At 32.4% G+C, this 20,221-nt stretch overlaps 1 protein-coding gene across 3 annotated transcripts in view; it reads left to right on the forward strand.

The window, feature by feature from the left end:
* The window catches only part of Rbfox1 (RNA-binding Fox protein 1), a 159,855-nt gene that overhangs the window by 118,182 nt on the left and 21,452 nt on the right, over positions 1-20,221 (forward strand). For 2 of the 3 annotated variants that reach the window (XM_023156378.2, XM_074183560.1), the window contains exons 3-6: positions 2,187-2,357; positions 2,415-2,468; positions 11,250-11,342; positions 16,882-16,936. In XM_023156378.2, the coding sequence (XP_023012146.1) occupies positions 2,187-2,357; positions 2,415-2,468; positions 11,250-11,342; positions 16,882-16,936 (373 nt within the window). The remainder of the gene's footprint in view (positions 1-2,186; positions 2,358-2,414; positions 2,469-11,249; positions 11,343-16,881; positions 16,937-20,221) is intronic. The other variant, XM_023156379.2, reaches the window with a different exon arrangement.

Here is a 20,221-nt window from a genome sequence, read left to right on the forward strand (position 1 = left end):
AATATATTATATACTGTGTCATTCAATTGTTTGTGCGGTTGAAATGTGTTATTTAAAGTAAAGGTATGGGTCGTTGGGTATGGTATTGTGACAAATTAATAAATGAACTGTCTTAATTAAACACATTTATTTACAACACTTAGCAACTAACGCTTAATTTATTTCCACTACTTGAATTTCTTGATTAGCCACTCGATTCACTTCCTGAACTGCTCTCTTGGGTCGGGAAGATGTGCTTATATCGGTAACGGTCCTTTCTAGAATTCTGTAGTCGTTTCGGTACTAGAATTTTACCGGCGATTCCCGACTGCATTCTTTCCCGGTGATGTCATGTGTTTGTTCCATGATTCGGTCGGTGTACTGTTCAGGGGCGGCTTCAGTTTCGTTGCAGGATTTTCAACAGTTCACTACATTTCTACAGAATATGCCATAGGACGTGAAATTATCTTTGCAACTGTATAATTTAAGTGACCTTTAATATTTAGAATGGTGGCGTTTGGAGCCATTCATCTCAATTTGATAGGGCGGAACTATGAAGCCATCTTTGAATAATAATAATGACTGTATTTATAATTATACATACAAAAACGTGTGCATGTGCATCAATGAACGTTATTTATGAATAAACAAAAATCCTTATGAATCTAAACTGGTAGAAAGTAGATTTTGGTATATTTTTTTTAATGTTATCAATATGCGAGTGGTTGTTTATATTTTTCATTTAAATGAATATTTAAAACAATGCAATGAAATAATTGTCGAATATTCATTTTTGTTTAATAATTTATTTAAAGAATATATAAATTTTTTAAATAATATATTTTTGTAACTTTCACATTTATAAAAAAAAGTATCTATTCAAAAAATCTAATCTTAGTAGGAAAAATTAATTTTCAACTGTTTTTATCCTCGAGTTTATCCTAGACCCTGGATAATAAATAAAAAAAAAAAACAATTTTAAAATGTGAAATGATACAACTAAATAATAATGAAATACTTTATTCAGACAATCAGTGAAGCAGTATATTATAGTTCAATTGAAAAGGAAATATTTGTTAGAAAAGTCGAGTTTTTGGGATTACACCTTTTTTATAGAAAACGGGAACCCAGAGAAAGGAAGAAAAATTTTTCAATAAAAACTCTTTACAGAGATTTATTAAATCATGCATAGAAGTTTCTTTCTGAAAGAAAAAATCCATTCGAAACAACTACCTACTGAATATTACGGGAGTTTTTTCCCAACACCAAATCGTTATTTTTAACACCCAGACACGTGTTTCGATCACCAAGTGATCATCTTCAAAGAGGAAGATTAAAAAAGCAGTTTTAATCACCTGGTGATCGAAACACGTGTCGAGGTGTTGAAATTAACGATTTGGTGTTGAGAAAAAACTCCAGTAATATTCATTACTACACCAAAGGTTCCAAACAGTGCATCATAAAAACTACCTACTCTCAAATATATGAATATTGAATCACAAGGAGATCACTTTTTGTCATTCAGTAGGTACACATTAACGCTACTCAACATAATAATAATGAAAGAGTATTGATATAGAATTTCACTTAGAAGGACTCTCATTCTTCAGGTGTACTTCAGTGTCTCGGGTGAAAACACTAGTCTCCTTATTATCATCTTTCTAGAGTTGGATGAGTTGCCACAAGAGTTTTTATTGACGTATTTTTTCTCATTTTCTTCGGAAGTTGTCCCACTGTGAATAACTAGAAACTCACGAGGCGTACACGCCAAATAATTGACTTCTATAGAAATTTTTTTTCATTCCCTAGCTTGAGTACATTATTGTAATTTTTGTAGTAGCCCTTATTTTTTTTTTTTAATAAAATACATCTGATGAGGTGGCTTTCTATAAAAAAAAAATTAAATTTTCTCAATCCAAACAAACATATTCTCTTCATAATATCAGTTTAGTTTCAGATAATGGAGAAAAAGTGAACCAAAAGGTTTTTTCCATAAATGATTAGCCCCATATATTGTAGCCCCATATATTGTGCCAAAAATAATCAAAAGTTCAACATCCTAATCAACATTAGTACAGGACATGTACTAGAGATTCCAATAAATTGTTATGCAAAAAATGCACACAAATGATATTTGACATTGACCTATATCATTGTTATAAACAAATAAAATATAATACACATTAATATTGGTAATTATTTTTTAGGAAGCAGACAATGGTCAAACAATCCCACCACCCAGTTCAGAGCCCTCAGATGGAACGAATCAGTCGGCGGTACAGGCAGCTACGGACCTTTCAAAAAGCCAACCTAAAAGGTTACATGTTTCTAACATTCCATTCCGGTTTAGGGACCCAGATCTTAGAGCGATGTTTGGGGTACGAAAACGAAATTACCAAGCGAACCTTATGCTAATCTTAATTTTTAATTTTTAGCAATTTGGTCCAATTTTAGACGTAGAAATAATTTTTAATGAAAGGGGATCCAAGGTATGTAATCACTTGTTTTTCCTTATGAAATTGGTTTGAAAAAATACAATTTTGAGCCAGCTATGTTGCTATTAAAGACCAAACTCATTGCAGAAATATATTCTGATTTGGTAAAAACATCCATATCTTTGTTTCAAAGTTCTTTAAAATTGGTATAAGCATTTGATTTTGATTTCAATGTATTTGGATGTATTTACTATGAAATTATTTTATTTCTGTTTTTGTGGGTCAGTGCTATTTTAGTTTAGTTACATTTTTAACCTGCTTTTTTTGTTTATTACTTTTTCTCATCTGTAGTCTGGCAAAAAATGGACATGTGTGAAAACAAATAATCTTATAAGTACAAATTGAAGCTATTTTCCTGAATTGTATTAAAAAAAATCATCTTTGTGCAACAAAGTTGAAGACATAATGCAAATTTTTTCACTTAAATAGGCGGTCAGTTTAAAAAATAAGGGGAATTTTCATCATTCTCAAAAAATATTCATTCAATCACCAATTTCAGTTTTGTCCCCTTCAAAGTAGTCCCCCTTAGATATAATATACTTGTGCCAGCGTTTTTTTTCAATCCTCGTAGCGGTTCCTATAAGCACTGTTTGGTATGTCCTCAATCGTCGCAAAATGCCGTCCTTTCAAGGATTTCTTCAATCTTGGGAACAGGAAAAAGTCGCAGGGGGGCAAATCTGGTAAATAATGTGGCTGAAGCATGATTTGAAGGGTAAAAAAATTATGAACAAGCAATGACGAATGTGCAGGTGCATTATAAAGGTGGAAAAGCCAAGAATTGTTTTTCCACAATACCGGACGTTTTCTTCGTATCGCTTCTCGCGCATAACTTCAAAATAATACTTCTTATTGACCGTACGGTCAATGTGGCAAGTAGTCCTGATGCTCTACGCCACGGTAATCGAAGAAAACAGTGAGCAAAACCTTGGCATTTGAATGAACTTGGCGTGCTTTTATAGTCTTGGCTTTCCTAGGTTATTCCATTGGGACGATTGGATTTTGATTTCGATGTCATAACCATATATCCCTGATTCGTCACCAGTTATGAATCTTGTACGCAAATCCGGATTGCTGTTGACGTCATTCAACAACTTCTGAACTATGCTCATGCGACGGATTTTATGGTCAAAATTCAGCAATTTTGAAACGAACTTCGCTGCCATATGCTTCATGCCTAAAATTTACGAAAAAATTGCATGGCATGAGCCAACCAATATGGCAACATACTTGGAAATTCATCTAATAGTGATTCGTCGATTTTCCATAACAGTTTTCTTCACTTTCTCAGCATTTTCATCGGTTGTTGATGTGCTGGGGCATCCAGGGCGTGCGTCGTATGCCACTGTCAACATCTCAAGTGTTTTTGAGCCTCTAATTCAATTTTTTCATACAAAATTTTATGCAAACTGCAAACTCTTTGATCCACGCAAAACACTTCTAACTTTTATGCATCTCACCAACAAACCAAACATGTTAAACAGCTGAAACTCTGAATATATATTCGAGACGAGTGTCTCAACATAATAAAAATTGCTAATCGAATGTACATAGCCCGCGAACAGTCCACGTATTTAACCAAATAAACTGCAAAACACAAACTAAAATTCTTTTAGGTACTGTTGTACTTGAGTGATAGTGATACTGACGTTTCACTTTGGAGGAATTCAAGGAAAAATTTCAGGTTCTAAACAGCTGACACCATGATACTTGTTCAGCAAATTGGGTGATACAGCTTATTTTCAAATCCAAAACGAGTACTTTTTCCAATCACCAGAAATGAAATACTCCAACACCTAACAAGTTGGCGTCTTCAGGAGACGAGGAAAACATTTTATCAAGCTTATTTCGATAATCTGCTCACCATGAGATACGTTACCAGTATCGTGATTCGTGATATTTAATTTTACTCATCAAAAAAGGAAAATTGCAGAATGGGTTAGAATCCCAACGTGAACAACAGAATTTTCTCTTTGTTTCAACTAATGTCAAAGGAAATTTCAATTATAGTAAAATTGTTGATTGGCCCTTGTGAAGTTCAAAGCTTTTTTTGCAAGAACCGCCTGACTTGTCCATTTATTCCTAGTATCAGCAACATACCCATGAGCTTGTTGACTTTTTTCTTCTGTCTCTTCAAAACACACATTTTTAACAGACTTTTTTCTGTATTAGTTTGTACAGGTTTCTGCATTATTCTGCATATAATTTGAGTTGTCCATAAATCAGAGAAAACAAAATCCGGGCTGATAGGCCGTTATAAAACGGAACTCGCAGCATTAAACATTTCGTCTGCTACTGCGGCAGACATCGTCAGTGGCATGTGCGCTGACTGAGAAGACGAAGATTATATCTTGAAATCTCAACAACGACTACTGCCTACGCCGGATTTTGTTTTCTCCGATCGTGATTCCGGCCATGAAAGCCTATGTTTCTATATTGTCCATATATTGTTTGCCTCAAGTGATCCAGTGCTTCGCATTACTATGACATGACAAGCTGTAACTGACCCTTTATTTTATTGCCTATAGCTGAGGACTCCGATATATAGCCTATAGCCCTATTGTTCAAGTGTTTTACTGTATGTGCTGCCAAGTATATTTTCCCATATTGTTGTTTCTTATTGTCCCATTTGCTGTTCTGGCAGAATCTTCTAGGATTGGCTCACTTCAAGGTGTTTATTCGTCCTTCGAACAGTTGTTGAACTACAGTAGGGATGAACTACGATGTCTAATAGGCTTTCTTACAGGTCACTGTCATTTGCATCATCATATGCAGAGACTCGGACTGTCAAAAGACAGCGTGTGTCGCCTCTGTTCGAAAAATGATGAAACAGCAGAGCATATACTTTATGCCTGCCCCGCTGGGGACCGAATCTGGGTTTTAGAGTTCAGCAGAGCCGTACTCTTACCATCTGACCTAAAAGACCACTCACCATACAAACAAATCGACTTCGTTGAGAAGCTGGGTTTATTTGGTCGAGTGTGAATAGGTGTGAGCCACAATAAACCCTTGCGGGTTGCGGTGGAGGGTCGAATAGACCCGCTCACTTTAGACAACCTAACCCATTTGCTGATTTGGTCTCATTTAAAAAATGTTCACCCCCAGAGCTGGTTCGAGGCGTATATATGTACATATATACAGTTCATTGTAGTACAGGATTTTATTTTAATATATTGTATTCTTCAAAGTGTATGCTTCGGTATGAGGATCATCAGTGGATTATCATTGTAATGTATTAATCAAAAAGTAATCGAAATCGGTTCTTAAAATGTGTTCTGACAGTTTGGATCCTGACAATAGTCTGTTTTCTATGTGTTTGTACTTCAGGGCTATCATAAAATATTGAAATAATTGGCGGATAGGTTAATTTAAAAATTTACTAAAATATATACCTACACCTAAAAAATCGAAAAACATGGAAAAAACAGAAGTTCAATTGACTATGCTTTTTGAATATTATTACGTAAATCCGATATTTTTTTGTTCTCTTCAATTCATTACACAATAAATGGTTTTGTGTCCATTTTTTGACAAGTACAGTTGTCACCAAAAAGCCTTGCTTTGATAATTTTTTGATTATTTACATCAATTTTGTCTTGTTTATCTGACACTAATTTGGCATTACTCCACTGTTATTTGATCATTAGTTTTCAGTTTGTCAGTTTCTAATGTAAACATAATTAATCTAATAATAATTGTATTAATACCTTATTTGGTTGATTTGACCATGTTTCAGGGGTTGTGAACACTTTGAAGCCTGTAGACTATGCATTTGATACATCAATATGAATAAAGTAGCGGCTCTTTATATTCAGTAATGAAAAATCTTCCTGTCTTTGCTCTTTAGATTTCGTTTTGTGTTTATTAAGTTGAAAATTGTTCTATATAGAAATATTACAACAGTCTTAAGTGACATTGGGACCCTTTTTGACTTATAAAATGGCAACTGATTCATAATTATAACAGCATAAAGTAACAGATTTAATTATGCTACTAACTCATATTACCGTTTTTAATCTTTCAAATATTTTGGAAATCTTGGAGGAATACAAAGACTGACTTTTATGAATATTTTAAATAGAACTGAGAATATGCTGAAACTTTGGTGTTTTGTGGCATTATTGCTTACTTTTTTTACTTTTCTGAAATACTTCTATAGTTCTTTTCATAGTTTTTATTTAAATATTACTAACTTGCATTACAGAAACTTTCCTATTCTACTTTTTGCCTACGGTACCAATAACTAAGTTACTATAATTTGTTACGTTTATATAAAGTGCATGAATTTTTAATTGTATAATTGCATATTTTTGGGAAAACTATTTCTGTTATTTTGATTTGAAATAATGTATATTTTTTGGTTTATTCATTTACTGACATATCATTAATTTATAATAATGTCAAAATTGTCTCAGTGAGCATCTTGTTGCACTTCTATGGGCTTTATAGTGAATAACACCCTGTTTAACATTTCACATTCAGTTTGATAGCAGCAAAGCTAATTAGGCTCATTTTCACTTTTTTGAAAGAAATATACATGCAGTGTATTTATGACATGCATGGTGACATGATTACATAAATACAAGTATTTTATATTGATATATACATATACATTTATTGAATTTGTGCAATTTGATGACATTTCTACTCAAAAAACATTTATGACATATGATGGCGTAGCAAGAATTCTGTTTTATTTTCTATTGCCCCCTTTTTATTTTCCCATATACGATGATTGTGCTGTAGAAGCTATTTCTCAGTTCGTCTGGTTTTTATTGAAATGTTCTGTCCGAATTTCATATCCATCTTGCCATATGATGGTAATGATAGTGTTAACTTTTATTCTGTTTCTTGCAAGTTTGTATGGTTTACGAAGGATTAGAACTTATTTTTCGCCTTGTATGGGTTACAATTTTTTGTCATATTGTGTATATAAAAATAATTGGGAAACAGATTTTGTGAACACATTTTCAATTTGATTTTGTCAAGTATATCAAAATTTATTGTTATCCAAAATAAATTATACAAACATTGTGAAAGCAAATATAATATTAACATTATTATTATCAACATATTCTCTATTCATTCTGAAGAGCTGAACGTTGACTTGATACTAATAGGAAAAGTACAAGTTATTGTGAAAGATATTTCATCTTATGAATTTTTCAAATATTGTATTGAATAACTACACAAAATTTTTCACAAACGTTGCAGTTTGACTTCGTAAATTGTTTAATGCATTTGAAATTAAAATTTATTTTAATTATAAAGTCAAAATATGTTTGTGTGTAATGTTTAGTTTTGTTTTCAAGTATTGAATGAAATGATAAATATTTGAATATTATAAAAGTTTGAGAATACATATTAGTGTTTGGTCAATAGAAAACGCTCACAACTCTTCTAATTCTTCAGTGTTCCCAATTTCCAGTAATGATTGGTGTTTTTGTGTTGGTTTTTAACGGTGGCTTTTGGGATGTGTGCTCTAGTTTTTATTTATTTTAGATAGCTTTTAACTTCTCACTTGGTGATCTAGATGTACTTGACATTGTTTTGAGATTTGCAAGTATTGATCACTTAGTGTTTTGAATCACTTGCAAAATAATATATTTGACACATGGACTGAATGTTTGTAATTGCATTATCAGAAAATGAAGAAAGAATATGCATGTGATTTCACACTTCACTTTTCCAGAATTTCTTTATTTACTGCTTTCCATAAGTTTGGAATCATTAGCTTGGAGTTGTTTATTGCTTTGTAAATGTAAGCGAATCTCAGAATTTTATAATTTTTATAATATAATTGTTGTGAGAACACAACCTACCTACCTGTCTGTATCTCAAATAGTTTCAAATGTAGGATATTTTGAATTTCTATGACTGGCAAACCTTAGCTTTTGTTAGAAAACTTAGAATAAGTCGGAGTCACATTGATTTTTCTTTTATTTTTGGTAATGCATATACCAGGCTGTAGTATGTTTTTAACCCACATTTAATTAATTATCTCGTTCTAACATTGTTCATTAGTGTATTAGGAGTATTTAGACCAATATAATGTACTTTCTGATTAGGATTTTCATCAAAATCAGATTTTTCAAATTCCTTCCAAAAAACCCTTGTAAATTATAGAAATTCCTAAAAAAGTAAAAATATTCCATATTAGTCAGTAATTTCGGTATTGATTTCAAACAAAAGTATGTGTGGCAAATAGAATTTGTGAATGACTTGTTCCAGTAAACTTTAGGATTCAACTAAGCAGCTGATGTTGAAATCAAAATGATTCTCTAACTCACTTAGTTAAATTTTACCCAAACACAATTTGAATCTGACGAATGGTCTCTCTTCATTTTAACTGTTTTAAAAATGAATATCTAGTTTTTTTAGATCATTCAGAAGAGTGTTTTATAATTGGAAAGTACAAGTATTTAAGTAGATGTAGCTTATTCCTTTGATAATTCCTATATGTTGATAGATTACAATGTGCCACATTTGTTTGATCTCAATAGTCGTCAAATATGAATATTTTCCGACATAAGGATAATAATAACGACAGACTTTCATAATAAAATTGATAATCTGGCAATTGTTGATTTCAAGTCTACTTTATGAATTGCTTCGTTTAAGGAAAAAAATTAACAAAATAAAATTTTTTATTTTATTTTTAATGTCAAATACAGCAAAATTTATAATAGACTTATACATTACTGCTTTGTGTTTGTATTAATGCCCTAGATAGATTTTTTAGAGGCACAACAATAGCAAAAACAAGTAACAGTTGATCTTCGAAAATCGCTAGATTTATCCCTTTGGTTATAACATAATCACTAAATTAGTTTTCATAGGATTTTCTAATAATATAATCAATATTATTTTCAAATTAGTCGTTAATAACATTGAGAATGATCATTTATATCCTAATTTTATTTTATTATCATAAAACCTATTCAACCTATTAATGAAAGGACTAGATAAAGTTATTCCAAAACCATTATTTTTATGGATATAGTTATAGGATATAGTCCAATATCACTCAAGGCACTAGTGATAAAGAATGTACATATATAAACATTTCCAAAACCGCAACATTTGTTTCACCATAACAAGCTTTTTGCAGTTTTGTAATTTGTAGTTGTGGTTGTGTAAACTGTTTCATACAAATGTCACAATAAAGTGGTTAAATAACTAACTGTATCATGAGTTTTCATCTACTTGAATATGCTCACCAAAATTGAAAAATTTCACTTTGATTTCACAAACATTATATATAACCCTATTATTATAAATAAAATTGTTTCTTTCAGACCACAAACTACTATTTTCATCGATTTGATTATATATATTAACTCATAGAATTATTTTTAAAACATTCTCATTTCCAACACTTTTCTCACAGTTGATTGAGATTTGTGCAAATGTTAAACAAGTAGGACAAGTTTTGCGTTTTTTATAGTGTTTGTTACGAAGACTTTTTCAGTTGAAGGAAGTAATCTTAATAGCTACAATAGCTATGAATACTAGAAACATAAAAATCATTTTGAGCCTTAGACTTTCATGATTGATCAGATAGTTTGAAAAGCAATATGTACACATCTCCAAAAACAAACGTTAAAAACCATATCATAATGGATTGATGAGGGATTGCTTGGTATGAATAATCAGTTTACAGTGTGGGTGTACAATTTCAGCATTGGCAATTTCTACAAAATTTCAAATTTTTCAAGTCGACTCATTACCCGTTCAAATATGTTCTCATTTATGCCTAGCAATAACTCATTACTTCGACGTTAAGGTAATAGATGGATATGATAGAAGGCGGCGTGTGGTAGTGTAAATAGTTAGGCGCACTCGACGAATGCCGCCATATTGTGCCACTACTTTTTGAGAGGCTTAACAGTGTAACGTAGTCTAACCCAAGACTAGTTGACCGTGTGGAATGAGGCTTCTAGAAAAAAATACCCTTATAATGCCCTAATAGCACATTGCGGTCCAGTGGGTGTCTACGATGTACCCTGAAAAAAACCTGATATCTTCCTTCTATGAATGCTTACTGAAAAATACCACTGGACCTTCTGTGCTACCAACTGTGCAAATTCTTCAGACATTATTCATGAATTCAGTATCGAATAAAACCTGTGTATGTGTATATTTTCCATTTTGATGTACTTTTTGGTCTTATACTATTTCCTTTTCTGTAAAACAGATTTTTTTCAGTTGACTTTCAAGTTTAGTAGATGATTTTCAAACTTGATGTATCATTTTTTTAATCTTCTGAGATTGTTGTGCTGAATGTAAAAGATTGCAAAACCAAATTTTTACAAGCATGAAAATCATCTATTCTGAGAACAAATCAGCCAGTTGAATACTTTTTTATGTAAGTTTCTTTTCACACATTGTTTACCTGGATGTTTGGCTAATCTTTGTAAAAAATATGGCCATATAAACGTAGATTTGTAGATATTACAGGAAATTTGTTATTTCAATATCTTTATGCTACGATTTCTTCACCAGACGTAAACATTTGACCAGGTAATTTTTATTATATATTAGTACTTGAAAAAGCGATAACCATATTTGACATGATGGATTACGATAATTTTTATTAGTAATTCATGCCACCACCCATCAAGGTATCTGACTAGAAGACCATTCTGGCCTCGGTGTGCTATTAGGGACAAAAATCAGTGGCATGCGTCTTTACGATCAAATGTCTAACGTCATCATGTCATTGCACGAGTTTGAGAAGCTGTTTATAATGCATGTCTTGTCTGTCTTTGCATGCAGGGTTTCGGTTTTGTAACATTCGCAAATAGTGCTGATGCGGAGCGCGCACGAGACCGACTACATGGCACCGTGGTTGAGGGAAGAAAAATAGAGGTGTGCATGATTATTATTCATTATTTCTGATCGCTTATATTATGAGTAAAACAAATGATTATAAGTTTGTCAGTTCGCCGGACAGGGCTTCAGTTTTGTAAGATAAATTGTTTCCTTTGAAACTATTTCAGGATTAGTAGATAGATAGACTGTGGGTATTGCGTCGTTTGAGCCTGAAAATCATCTTGTCGACTGAATGTGCTCAAAAAATTCATGTTCGAACTTTGAAGGCCTGGGTGATTGAGTTCCAAAAAAAAAATTTAAATTACGTTTAAAGAAAATATAAAAGTAAGTCAAGTCACGTAGTTTTCAAACATGTTTAGTGGGACTCCAGTGCCGTAACACCTACTTTCTGTTTAACGCTATCTTTAGAATTTGAACACTTACTGAAAGACACTGATCTGGTTATTTGTAAATTAATTTGTAGCAGTAATTTTCATTTTTTGAAATGTAAGGTACTCATAATTATAGTGAGCAGATTATAGCTATCTACGTGTAGCACTGGCCTGTCCCGTCCCTCCCCGGTAAAAAAAGGTCAAAACTTCGTGTGGCTGGCTTGCTGGCTTTAGTGACTAACCGGTAGCACACCACTCCCTCGCTTCACACGTGTTGTTTTGACGTTCTTTTGCCGCACACACTATCAAGTTTTTACATTGTTCAAAAACTTCGCCAAAACTAAAAACATGGGTGGTTGTCTTGAGTTTGAGGAATTGCTGACTTGATTTGACATATTTGTCGAAAGATAAAGAGAGAGAACGCATTATTTTCTCTTTTATCCATCACAGAACCCAGAACTGATATAATTCAAAATTTATCTATATTTCCCAATATAATAGACACATTCGGTAACATGATCTGAGTTATATAAGAACATAGGCTTTCACGGCCGGAGTCATGATTAAAGAGAATAAAACCCGGGCTGCTAGGCTGCTGTCGAATTAAACCTGAAATACCAAAGGTTTCATCCGCTACTGCGGCAGTCATCATCAGTGTTATGCGGGTTGACTGCGAGGACAGAGGTTATATCTTAAAGACTCAGCGACAACTGACCCTGTTGCCTCAATCAATCCAAAAATCCGAGCTGATCGCCCGATCACCGCCTATCAGAGGAGATGAATGTCGAGCTTACGACTCCAACTGACCTCGTGTAAATTTAGATCAGAAGCTAGACCTTCTCAACTCTCAAACTCCTGATCCAATAACTGAACCTAAAAAAAAATTTTTTGGTGGTGCACAGCCAGAAAACGACTGAGTCGTCTCCTAAAGAGTGGGGTACCTTATAAAACCGCCTTGCACCAAATTATTGAGCGGCGTACGCAGAATCTGTCTCAGGTGGAGGAACAAACCCCCCAACGAGCAGGTTAGGAAACGTTTGCGCTCAAGTGATGATTCACCAAAACCAAAGGCAAAAAAGCCCTGCACGGTTGAATCTAAAGCATCGTCAGATGTAGCTGACGTGCAAAAACCCTCACATGGAGTGTTTCAAGGTGGAAATCTTGTACCTTGACTATCCGACTACCTCATTAACGATGAAACAGTAGAGCATATACTTGTGCCTGCCCCGCTGGGCAGGTTTTTAGAGTTCGACAGAGCCGTACTCTCACCATCTGACCTGAAAGACCACTCACCATACAAATTAATCACCTTCGTTAAGAAACTGGGTTTATTTGGTCGAGTGTGAATAGGTGTTTACCACAATAAACCCTTGCGGGTTGCCGTGGAGGGTCGAATAGACACACTCACTTTGAACCTAACCTATCACTCCAGTTTTTGTTCTCTTTGATCATGATCTGAGTCGTTAAATTTTGTTAATATACAATTTTTTCATTCAAAAAAAAACATTGACGTTACTAATTCTCGGATTAATCGATTTCTAAAGAGCCTTTGTTAAGCTTAGTACTTTTGAAAAATCGTTACAGTTTACTTTCCGAGTTAGAATACAAGATAACTTCAATCATAAACATTTTTAAAAAGTGAGTTAAGATTCAGTCATTATCGAAAATGAATAATATTTAGTCGATTCTGTCAAATAAAAAAATATCAGCTGGGTATCTGCATTCTAAAAAACATTACAATAGACCGAGTGATTATAGTTTCTAGTTGAAGTTATGGCCTTGAAATATTTGTGCTAACCATCAAGAATATCACACAAGCTTCTAATGAGTACGTTACTTGTTCTTTGATCATCCAATAAATGTTAGTTTCAGCATATTTAGGAAACTATTAACAGTATTTTTGGATTATGGACCATCGCTTCTGTTCACTTCAGTAGTTTTAATTTTCTCAATGTTGACAGCATTTTCATGTGACATTGAGCACTAAACAACGCTATTGGCATGGTAGATGTATGTTTGACTTATACTGAACCTCATTCCTTAAATTGTTTAGCTTTTGATGCATTTTTATTAGGTTGTTTTTGAGAATACACCCCTAGAGACTGAACTGAAAGATTATCACACTCCAATCAGAAATTAATTAAGTTGGCAATTCTTGACTCAATTCGACAAGTACTCATTTTGAACTTTCAATCATTTCCTACTCTGATGGTTTACAAATAATTATTTCTCAAACTTACATTAACATCAAATACATTTTTCAAAAGCTAAGAACTACACTTAGTAATACCCTCATTCTCAAGAACTTTATTATGAATTAAAAAAAGGATTTGTATAAACCATCAGAATAATTTTGTAATTGAGAAATTAGTCAAACTTTCAGTCAGCAAATATCCACGAAAAATATGTTAAATGCCCGGTAATTTTTCCAATGTGTGTACGTTATCTCTAGACCGTATCGGGGCCAAAATCCTAAAATTTGGCTTGCAATGATGACACGATAGTTCCGAAACCCCCTCCCGCTCCCCGCTACTCGGCCAGCCGAGGAGGTAAGTGGGTAAGGCCAGGGAGGCGGTGTCATCGTCCCCGACAACCGACCGAGGGACATTGGCGCCGCCCCACGCCACTGACTAAAAGTTAGGTTAAGTGGCCCCTTAAGTAATCTTAGGCTAAGTTTCATTGTCATAGGAAAGTTGAATGAGACAAAGCTCAGGCTCATTCAATTTTACCTATAAAGATGAATTGTCCGTGTTGTGTTCTTTTTGTTTGCTAGCCAAAATAGCACCATATGAAAGAATACAACTCAATTTCCATTGATTATTTCCACCTTCTTTATTTTACTTTCCTACCATATGCCGAGTATTTTTTTAAATGAATAATAAATCATTATCGAATACACTCTTGATAAATTGTGTCACTATATTTTCATAAATTAGATTATTTTGAACAGTTAATAATTTGGCTTTTCTTTGTAATCGCAATTTTTTCTGTTGCCTATTGTCATTCCATTTTTTCAATTAAATAGTTTATATATTGTTGTAGAGGCAAAGGGCAATAAATAACAAATATTTATCAAAATATCAACAATATATTCAATTGGAATACATAGTCTACGGTGGAAATATTCAATTTTGAATCTGTCTTTGTAGTCGTTTCACATTTTTTTTAGTAATCAGTATAATTAATAAAATACATTTCTTCTTTAATATGTAATTCTACCACGAGAATAGCTATATACTATATAATTGCTGCTTTGAAGCGGAACGCTGCCATGGCGGTTAAGTGTAAATATATCAAATTAGATGTCATAGTTTCTGAGGAAGTTTCATTTTGGCGAATACCAGTTTGTACTGTATAGTATTTTATTGTGGAGAAATTCTCCCTCTGCAGAGAAGAAATTTATAATACAAAAAAAGGAGTTAGAGCTATTAAGTTAACTGATCCTTTCTTGTAAACCGATATTTGTAGAGCTAAATAGTCTACCCTTTGCCTGTCTGTACATAATGGAAAATGCCTGTTATATTAATAAGATCAAAAAACAGTCTTTCCATGCATGTGAAAATACATAAGTATTGAACTAGGCATAACTCTTCCATCTATCCAAGACAAAATTACCAGATAGGGTCAAATGGTTCATTCTCAATCTATAACTGTACCTTTAAACTATCTCTATATGTTGTGACTCGTCATATGTGTGGATTAGTTCTGTAAATTATGTCTCCAATAAAGATAAAAACAATTCAACAATTGGATAAATAGTTTCCCACCTACAAAATGTTCGTTTGATATACCATATAATCGAATGTAGAACTGGGTTTCATTTTACCAAAGGCTCCAATAATACTTACTCTTTTCTACAGTCTGATCTGTCATTTGAAACACATACTAAACAAGATTATTTAATAATAACAGTTAGTGGTGATATTTGGCCTGACTCGATTTCAACTGTTCATTTATTGGACTCAGAAAACTTGTTGAAATCTCCATATTGTTTATTTTGTTTTATGAACAGTATATCAACAACAATCAATCATCTTGAGTGATAAGAAATGAATTTGACCTCATCTTTAAAAGCAAAATCTTTGAGTCATATTTTTAACTCTGAATAACTTTTCACTCACGAAACAACTTTTACTTTTTTATGAAGAATATTTGAACAGAAGATGAACTTATTTTTATATAATATGTGAAACGGCTACGAATAATAGTGAAAATAGAAAATGTCATGGCAATAATCTCTATGAAAAGTAAAATAATTATTGACTATTTGAAGTAATTTGCCAATATTATATTGTGAGGATACCATGCTTTATGTGAGTGTTACTGGAATGTATTCATAGCTCTCAAACAATGTTCTTTAGTTGTGAAGTAACTCTATATTTTATAAATATCTATTGATTAATTGTTGAGACATTTTCTATTTCCTTATTGTGAAAGATGAGAAATATTTTCAAGACGATTGAATTCCACAATCTGAATACAAAATATTTCTGTTTCTTTCGATGTTAGTAACATTTTTTAATCCACAAATGTTCTGAATGAAGATTTCCTTATAATGAAATGATAATAAAATCAATTTATCAACAGACCCTTTGAAGATCTTCATCCAGATTTCACACAATAGGCAGATTATAAATTTATCATATATCATGATTTTGGCAAGTGTTCAAATATTTGCTATTAATATAAATATTTATAAAGTATGTCGAATATTATAACACTGATAAATTGTAAGAGATATAAACTATCAATATTAGAAAATGTTACAAAATTTAGGCATCTAGATAAAAGTTCAATGATTTGTGAACCAAATTCATATTTATTTGTTCTTTTATGAATCAAATTATTTTTGTACAGTCTTTTTATTTAGATACAAATCATAGAAAATCATTCCTGTTTCATTGTTTCATGTTTTTTCTCTTTTTATTTTATGTTCAATAGATATTTTTGACTGCGATGGAGATCCAAATTTAATAATGCCATTTGGCAGACGTTCAAATTTTTTTCATTTTATTCACAGCTCATTCAGATATGAATTTGGTTTAATATTAGAAATGCCTCCCAGTAGCAATGTACAAGTTAGGGGCAAAAACAATATCTCCAGTTATCTATTGAAATCATTATTTTTCAATATTAGAAAAAAACTAGTGTTTTCAGTAGATAACAGGAGAATCATTTTTTTTAATTTACTTTTTTTAATGTAGGTAAATAATGCAACTGCAAGGGTACAAACCAAAAAACCACCAACTCTTCCCACAGGTTAGTAGATGCTTATATAAGTGTATGGGGTAGTAACATAATTTTTCATCTTTATCTGCTTCTTTCTTTTGTGAATATTAATTATTTTGACTGGGTGCAGGAAAATGAAAAATTCACTTTAAGTAGTAATTTTTCTTGAACTGCAATTTCAGTTAGGTACTTCAACCCTAAGCTCATTGATATGATGATAGTATTTTTTATATAAAGACTTTGTCTCCTCTTCACAGTATGATATACATAAATTTTTATATATTTATTTGAAGGTATTTGTAGTGACTAATGGCAGTTGTCACTTACACATGAAGAACCTTTATCACAAAATGAATGAAAAAACGTTTATCATTGAATGTTGATTTCTGAGAAAATTCATTACATTTAGATTTGGGTTTTTTTAATATTTCAATCAATATTTGGATATTGATAAATAATTCTATGATATCTTGGTAGTAGTTTCAAAAGAGGATTGAAATAAAATTCAATCATTTAACATTACAGTTAAAATTTACACAAGTAAACTGTTACCTACGTTTATATAGCGATCGCCTGTTTAGCGTCGGTTTTTTTAAAACCTTCAAGCATTTGACAGATCATCACTCAGAATTTTGAAATATGGATAACTTTCTGATAGATAATAAAGTATATAATATTATACTTGTGATGCACTGTTTGGAAACACATGCCGAGGTGTTAAAGTAACAGCTTAGTATTGGGATGAAACTCCAGTAATATTCATCTGATATTGAACAAATTGAGTGAAGCCTTAGAAGCTGTGTTTCGTTACAATAAAATTTAGTGTCAGCGAGGTGTCGTACCACTATTACAGTTGTATTATTTTTGCAATCATAAAATAGTCACTTTTTTAACCGGGAAAGGAACTCCAAAGAAGATATGTATGAGAAGTCCAAATTGAATTTAAGGAAAACTCGTCTCAAGTGCTTTTGGAAGAATGAAAGATATTTTTTGAGACATCATAGGCCGTGTTTCGATAGTGGTCAACATTTTGGGAATTTTTTAATAATGAATTGATTTTATCAATTTTGTGGTGAAAATAATCTAAAATAGCTGTAATAATGAAATGATATCTCTCTGACACTAAATATTATTGAAGAGCTATTTTGATTTTTTTTAAATATCCAACTTCCACCTTTGTTCTTTCGAAAGCTCGTTTCAGCAAATAACATTCATTATTCATCACCTTTTGTATAAGTTTCCAAAATTACCGATGCAAATCCATAATTTTCGAAATTTTACTAAGCACACAATAATTTTATGAAATCCAAAGTCCGTAGGCTAATGGATTTTCTCTTGAATTTTACACGAGAGCGTTTGCTTATAAGCAAAGCTTTGGAATTAACGACATTTTCATCTATTGAGCTCAGTGTACAAGGAATATCTGTTGAGATTATATTTAAAAAAAGGAAACGATAATATGAACTTGAAAAAACTTGGTTTTAAAATCCAAATATCAAATTGTATGTGAAATACTTCAAAAATTTTGAGTTCGTAAAATCATAAATACCTGTCAAAAATATTGCACCAATATTGCACCACGAGCACCAATTCATGTTCATTTCAATAGATTAAACTGTTCTATACTAGATTCGTTCCCAAGGCGAGCTCAAAGTGAACACAGCCGAATACGTTGAGAGCGTGTCGATTTGTCATCCAAATCTGCAGTTTATCATTGGGTGTGATTGAGTCGTGCCTGTGATCACTAGAGTGACCGCAAAAAATCGATGTCGGAATTTTGTTTGTCTGGACCCCACAAAACGATCCCCCATTCCATTGAGTTGACCCGTTCAAAAAATAAAAGGGGGGGGGGATATTAAAGAAATGCACTGTATATTCGATTCAATCTTGCACGCACCTGATTTTTAAATAATTTATTAGTTTCTGAGAATTCAAATAATAAATAAATAAAAGTGTAACACAATTTTCAGAAAGCGAAAAACTATTTTTATTTTGAAAAATGTATCTCAATGATACTTGTAGAAATAGATCTTGATTATAACTTTTGTGGAAGGTATCTTTCCGTCACTGAACTGCGGCAATAGCGTGGGAGTGATAAAGAATTAAATTCGGATAAAGGAATACAAACCCTTCAATTACTAATAACCAACTTCACACCTGTTTGTGTTTTATTCAAGCGAAATTTAACGTAAATATTATCCTTATTTCTTGTATCATATTCATGAATCATAATCTGCATGGTTGTCATACAAGATAAACGGATCATATTTTATTATTTGGCATCAAATTTAAATACCTAGAGAAATAAATTACATGGCAAAACGACGTTTGCTGGGTCAGCTAGGATTTCAATAATGATTTTAATGATATGGAATAATGATTCATAATACAGGGTGTAACTGAATAAGTGTAAAACATTTAAGGAGGTGATTCCTCATCAAAAAAAAGATAGATTCTTACATATAAAGAAACTTCATTGGAGCATCCCTTGTTAAGATACAGCCCCTTAATAGCCGAAAGTTGAACTCGATTAAACGACGTTAACCCGTGCCGCTCGTCGCACAAAGTTTGAAAAAATCCAAATTTTTGGCCATAACATAATGTTAAGTCAAACCGAGTTACAACAGCCTTTAGCCCCAAAAACGTGACCTAGTTCCATTGGCAGCATACTTCGTATATTTTGTTATAAAGTGGTAAATTTTACTTTTTTTGTATATTTTTGAGTTTAAAGTAGAAATATAATAAAAAAATTAGTAATACTGATGAGTCTAATGACATTTTTTATTTTAAAATATAAAAATCAGGTATATAATACATTCAAAACAGACACAGAAAAGATACAGACGTAGTACCTACATGAACTGATAATTTCACATAGTTATCTAATCTATTCTTGAGATTTTGTTGAAGTAGTTTTTGAAACGTCAGGATGTAATACTCGGCATTTGCTTACAACTTGCAGGACATTAATTGAACACCACGCTCAGCCATATTATATACTATTTTTAAGGTTTTGACAATTATTTTGAGGCCAGATGTTTGGATGTTGTTTTAGGAAATCTGGTTTTATATTAAATCGGTCAAATAATGTAAACGTTTCTTTGATAAGTAAATTTACCAATCCTCCATCAACTACCTCTTTCAATTTTTCTTTCCTAACTTTTGGATTCACAACCCAAGCGTGCTCTGATGGTTCATCTGTGCTACTGAGCAATTCACAGTCTGTAATGGTGGGATCAAAAAAAGATAATCCCACCAACTCTGCATTCAAATACCACAAACTATTCGAAAATTTTGTCAGGGATATTTCTGCAA

The sequence above is a fragment of the Leptinotarsa decemlineata genome, unplaced genomic scaffold (genome assembly GCF_025532065.1).
Source record: "Leptinotarsa decemlineata unplaced genomic scaffold, Ldec_3_MD MMD2_tig00026340_RagTag_RagTag, whole genome shotgun sequence".
Taxonomy (NCBI): domain Eukaryota; kingdom Metazoa; phylum Arthropoda; class Insecta; order Coleoptera; family Chrysomelidae; genus Leptinotarsa; species Leptinotarsa decemlineata.